A 6029-nucleotide genomic window follows, 5' to 3' on the forward strand; every position below is an offset into this window, starting at 1 on the left:
ATGCAATCATTAAATAGAAACAATCTGATATAAACTTTTCACATGTAAATTATGATCGCGTCAGGTGTGAATGTACATTTTGTTTTTTATAGTTATGTTTTGTTTGGTGTAATGCATAAATTGTAAGACAAATTTCCTTGCGGACAATAAAGATTATTATTATTATAATTATTATTATTGTCTTTAAAAAAAGTATTATTAATGTTTCTCTTGTATAATGAATTCATTTGTGTAACCAGAAATTATATCTGAGACATCTTCGTCTAAAAAAAAAACAATAATAAATATACAACAAACAATAAACAATCCATTGGAAGTAATTAGAACCAACAGACACGGGGTAGCTCTGGACAATAAAATTATTTAATAATTTTTGTGCTTTAGAATCATGTGAAATGCCAATGAGTAAATATTTATAGAATATGTCAATCTGAAACAAATAAACATCTAAATAAATTTCATGTCTTTATGTTAAAGTCAAACAAGTTTCGTAACAAAATTATTGCAATACAAACATATACAAAAAAAGAAACATTTATCTGAATGCTTTTTATGATGTTACAATTCATTCAAGAGAAAAAAAAAAGATAAATTAGCATTTCTAAAATTGTAAAAACAAATAAGACTTCATAGTCTAGAAAAAACAACTTTAAACTCCCTTACAAAATTGTGTAGATAATACTCTAGCAACAACTGCCGGTTTGTGGGTATTCATTGTTTCAATCAAAACTTTTGATGAAATACAAGTGAAGACACTTTAGAATGGCACCAAGGCGTACAAAAAAAAACAGTTACAAAGTTATGTGTCAGTTTAGTCCTTCATTCCACCACCCATTCCACCGTATCCACCACCTCCTCCTCCCATTCCACCACCACCTCCACTTCTACTCATTCCTCCTCCCATTCCGCTGCCTCCACCAAATCTACTCATCCCGCCTCCATAGCCGCCGCTGCTTTTCCCACTACCTCCTCCTCCTCCTCTGCTCATACCTCCTCCCCCACGGCTCATTCCACCGCTTCCACCACTCATTCCACCGCCACCTCCTCCTCCTCCTCCTTGTCTGCTCATACCTCCTCCCCCACGGCTCATTCCACCGCTTCCACCACTCATTCCACCACCTCCTCCTCCTACTCCTCTGCTCATACCTCCTCCGGTTCCACCACCTCCATTACCAGTACCTTGTCCGCCTTCACCGTATTGTATTATTATCTTAGCGATTTTTTCACTTCCACCGCCCGTTGAACCACCTCCGTTACTCATTCCGCTACCCCCGCCACCTCTGCTAGACCCTCCTCCCCCATGGCTCATTCCTCCGCCTCCCCCTCCTCTGCTTATTCCTCCTCCCATTCCTCCGCCTCCACCTCCTCTGCTTTTTCCTCCTCCCATTCCACCACCTCCACCGCCTCTACTAATCCCGCCTCCATAGCCGCCGCTGCTTTTTCCACTTCCTCCGCTTTTCATTATCATCTTAGCACTCCTCCCTCCCATTATTCCACCACCACTACTCATTCCACCACCTCCTCCTCCTCTGCTCATGCTTCCTCCTCCATAACTCTTTCCACCACCTCCTCCTCCTCCTCCTCTGCTCATTCCACCGCTTCCACCACTGCTTCCACCTCCTCCTCCACCTCTGCTCATACCTCCTCCTCCACCTCGACTCATTCCACCGCTTCCACCGCTCGATCCACCTCCTCCGCCTCCTCTGCTCATGCTTCCTCCACCATAACTCTTTCCACCACCTCCCGATCCACCTCCATTGCCTTGGCTGCCTCCGCCATATTTAATTATTATCGTTGCACTTTTTCCACTTCCTCCACTGCTCGTTCCACTGCCTCCACCGCTGCTCATACTTCCTCCTCCATGGCTCCTTCCACCACCTCCTCCACCACTCATTCCACCACCTCCTCCACCTCTACTCATGCCACCTATAGATCCACCCCCATAACCGCCGCTACTTTTCATGATCAGTTTTCCACTGCTTCCACCGCCTCCCCCTCTTCTGCTTTTCCCTCCTGCCATCCCTCCTCCTCCTCCTCCTCCTCCATGGCCTCCGTAGCTTTTACTTCCTCCACTACTCATTCCACCGCCTCCTCCTCCTCCTCTGCTCATACCACCTCCTGAGCCACCTCCATGGCTTTTGCTGCTTCCGCCTCCACCGCTTCCTTTGCTCTTGCTGCCTCCGCTTTTTCCTTTCCCGCCATAATCCATGCTTCTTCTGTACCGACCACTCCCACCCTTGCTGTCTTCGCCTTCCCCATCGTCGCCAGGCAATGATTTATGGAATGCCTGGCCGCCGGAACTGCTAAGACGCTGACTTCCTTTCCCCTGACTAGAGCCGCCATTGGAACTCTGTGAACTTCTGCCCTGGGAATTTCCGTTGTTACCACTATTACCACTGTTACCACTATTGCCACTGTTACCACCGCTTCCGTATCCTTGACCTTTTGATGACCCGCTTTGACTGTTTCTTCCCTTTTGTTGGTTATTTCCACTTCTGTTATTGTCACCATCTTCCTCGCTGCTGCCGCCGTCGTTTCCTTTTTGTTGATTATTTCCCTTGCCGCCGTAACCACCTCGGTTGTTTCCCTTGCCATTGGCTCTTATGTTGCTGCTCCTGCTGGAAGAATCATCTTCAGAGTCTTGATCGTCACCCTTTACATTACCTCCGAACTGGAAGTTGTTTCCCTTACTGGAGCTGTAGCCACTGCCGCTTCTTGAATTTCCTTTTGACTGAAAGCCATTACCTTTACTGCCTCTCGAACCTGTATCACTGTTGGTATCACTCTTGGTGTTTCCGTTGGATTGGGAGTTTCTTCCCTTGCTAGAAGAGAAACCATCACCCCCTTTAGAGTTGCCTTGGGACTGATAGTTATTTCCCTTGCCGGCTCTGCTATTCCCGTTGCCTGAATTTCCGTTGGCTTTAAAGTTATTGCCCTTGCTAGCGGAGAAGTCGCTGTTGTCTTCGTCGCTACTCTGCTGGTCGTCGTCACCGAAGTCGCCAAAGTCTTGGCCTACGCGGCCTTGACCTTTTCCTCCGGATTTCTGACCGTTGTCGTTACCAGTCCCGCCACCCTTAGAGAAAGAAGTCCCTTTGCCATAGCCACCGTCACCTTTGAAACCGCCGCCACTTTTGGACTTTGAATCACCGTAGGAAAGTGCGTCACGCTTGGACCTCTGTATAAGCTGACCGCTGGTAATGACCAGACCTGGAGACAGAAGCAAAATATCTCTTAAAATCTAAAATCATATTAAAGAAATCGTTTTTTTTTTTTTGGTTAATCATATTAGAAGTCGTAAAAAGTTATAACTTTACCCGGGAAGCTTTTCACGTGCTACTTTTGTGATGTCCCTAGTACTAGCATAAGTCATGCTAGGATATACATATACAATAAGACATTAACTTTTTGAATCTGTATATAACCCATATAAATAGGTTGTTATAGATTGGTAATAAATATAAAGGCAAAATATAATAGTTCATTTGCTGTTCATGTTACTGTATTATGGTGGTAGCTACAAGAATTCAAAATGTTAGTTTTGACTATTTTCAAGTATTTTTAATTCGGAAGATAAATGTTTGACTTGATAAAACAAATTTGAAATGAAAAGGCGTCTACTCTAATGTGTCTTCTGCGTATCTATCTTTTTTTGTGTGTCATTTACAGTTTCTCCTCTTGTGTGACGTCCAGGAGTCTTCTCCTGTGTCTTATAAGTGTCTAGACCTACGTGTACTCTTGTATATGTCGTCTAATATGTGTGGTCCACCCTACACGTCTTATATAGTTCATCTTTTTCTTCTTCGTTCTTATTATTATGTTGTAAGTTCAGATGAGTAAACTAATATATGAGATGAACTGTACAGTGGTTTCCGAATCAGGCAGCTCTCATTATAGTTTTCTTTCTCTTGGAAGGTTTTAGGGCAAGTGACTTGTTCGGACCTCTTGATAAAGAACGCAGTTTTGTGTTTCATCTGATATGGTTTATTCCCTAAATGTCTTTTGATATGTGTCTTATCCTATATGTCTATGTTTTCTATATTTCGTCTGATATGTGTTTTCTCAAAATGCCTTCTATGTTTCGTCTGAGAGGTGTCTTCCTTAAATGTCTTCCCTTTCGTCTGAAAGTTCCCCCTTTCAGACCTTGCGATCTATGGGACTGATGATGTTAAGGTCATCTGTTTCTTTGGCAAACGGTTAACGAGCAGGGTGTCATGTTGCCAGCTAAACGACCAACCGCCTTTACTTTCCCCAACGAAAGTCAGGTACCCATTGCTGCTGGGTGGACTCAGGGGTGCCTGAGAAATCCCAAAATAAAAAAATCCCAGACTTCACTGAGATTCAAATTCCATGTTCGGAAGCCAAGACCCTAACAACTCAGCCACCGTGCCCCCTTTTGTCTGATATGTCTTTCCATAAATGTCTTCATTTTTGTCTGATACCCAATATGTCTTTTATGTTTCGTATGATATGTGTACTACCCAATAAGTCTTTTATATTTCGTCTGATATGTGTCTTCCCTAAATGTCTGATATCTGTCTTTCCCTGTATGTCTTCTTTGGGTTCACTTTATCACGTCATCTAATTCTCTTCTTCAGTGAATAATGTACCCTTCACAGATGTCGACAATTACATGTTAAAATTTTCTGATATAATTAATCTTGGTGCAGTCTCATTTGCGATGGACAGGACATCTTTAAAGTATCTACAGTGCAACAGGCAAACTAAAACATGATATTATTATTGTTGAGACTGTTTCATTTTTTTGAAATATTTTCAATTGGTCAAAAACGACGGGCATTAAATAAACAAAGGCTTATAACAGAATGGTGAAGGGAAGACTGAATTGTGAAGCGCTTGGTGAAGACTGGGATTTTTAATTTTGGGACATAAAGAGCGCTCCTAAGTCCACCCAACTCTATTGGCATAAGTTTGGGAAAAGCAAAACGATTGGTCGTTGTGCTGGCCACACGACACCCATGTAAACTGTCGGCCATAGAAACGAATAACCTATACATCACCTGCCCTTTAGAGCGCAAGGTCTGAAAGGGGTAATTTACTTTTTATTACAGACGCCCACTTGTGATAAAAGTATGGCCTTATAACTTATTGAAAAGTCTAAACTACTTTTGTTCTTTAATTAAATAGAATTAATTTTGGACAGTTTTCTTTAGACTAATTGTGTCTTTTGTCACATTATCATTAATAAAGAATAGCGATTAATCATAATTATCATAATAAACTAAAAATAAACATTTAATTCTTCAGTGGACTCTGTCTTTGAGACTACAATGAATTTTGTTTCCTTTTAACGAAGGTCGACCTCGGAATTGCCAGATAATGAATACTCGTTCGTTTCTAACATAATAATAAAATAAGAATAACTAGACCTGTACCAGAGAATGAAAACTAATTCATTTCTGCATTAATAATAATTTATAATAATAATAAAGGTACCCATTTCAGAGCTTGCTATCTATAAAGGCAGCTCTTCTGTATTTATGGTTAACCGGTAACGAGGGTGACATCTGATCAGCACAAAGATCAACCGCTTTTACTTCAAAAGCGTACCCATTAGAATTGGGAGCCCTAAAAAGACCCGAATGTCAAAATCTCAGTTTGACCTCGAGATCCTTCGATTCAAAAGCTTAACTTTTTACCACGCCTCGATAATAATAATAATAAAATAAATAATAATTATATTTAATATTATTATTAATAATAATTGATCAACACCCGTAATGCTGTCTCAATGCGCTTTGTGGTATTAGAAAGTGCGTAAAACCAATATCCAAAATTTCATAAAAGAATTAAAAACTGGCGTTGCATGCTATTACCAGAGTATATCTAAATGACCAAGTGGCCTGGTACTTACAGGTCAGTAAAAGAATAAACACTTTCATGGCTTCTTGGCCACGAGGAAAGCCCTGACACTTTCACGGCTTGACCTCTGACAAAGCTGACAGCTTCATGTGAAACAAGTCCGTGGTTTTATATAGCAAGCCCGCGGGTTTATTCCGGTCCGTTATTTT

General features: G+C 41.5%; 1 protein-coding gene across 2 annotated transcripts; it reads right to left on the bottom strand.

The window, feature by feature from the left end:
* Window positions 1-345: 345 nt before the first annotated feature.
* LOC106075231 (loricrin-like) lies at window positions 346-6029 on the bottom strand. Of its 2 annotated transcripts, XM_056018287.1 has the most exons (3): window positions 5873-6029; window positions 1618-3207; window positions 346-1566 (listed from the first exon to the last, which is right to left on the bottom strand). In XM_056018287.1, exons 1-3 carry the CDS (start codon window positions 5898-5900, stop codon window positions 812-814), a joined length of 2373 nt encoding a protein of 790 aa, XP_055874262.1. In that variant the 5' UTR covers window positions 5901-6029; the 3' UTR covers window positions 346-811. The 2 variants fall into 2 exon arrangements, with proteins under 2 accessions (XP_055874262.1, XP_055874261.1); XM_056018286.1 differs by having other exon boundaries at window positions 346-3207.

Source organism: Biomphalaria glabrata, chromosome 1, assembly GCF_947242115.1.
Source record: "Biomphalaria glabrata chromosome 1, xgBioGlab47.1, whole genome shotgun sequence".
NCBI classification, from domain to species: domain Eukaryota; kingdom Metazoa; phylum Mollusca; class Gastropoda; family Planorbidae; genus Biomphalaria; species Biomphalaria glabrata.

Coding starts and splice junctions, on each gene's coding strand:
- LOC106075231 (XM_056018286.1), bottom strand. CDS start 5,900: ATGAAAGTGTTTATTCTTTTACTGACCT. Junction 3,208..5,872: donor GTTTATTCTTTTACTGACCT/GTAAGTACCAGG, acceptor TTCTGTCTCCAG/GTCTGGTCATTACCAGCGGT.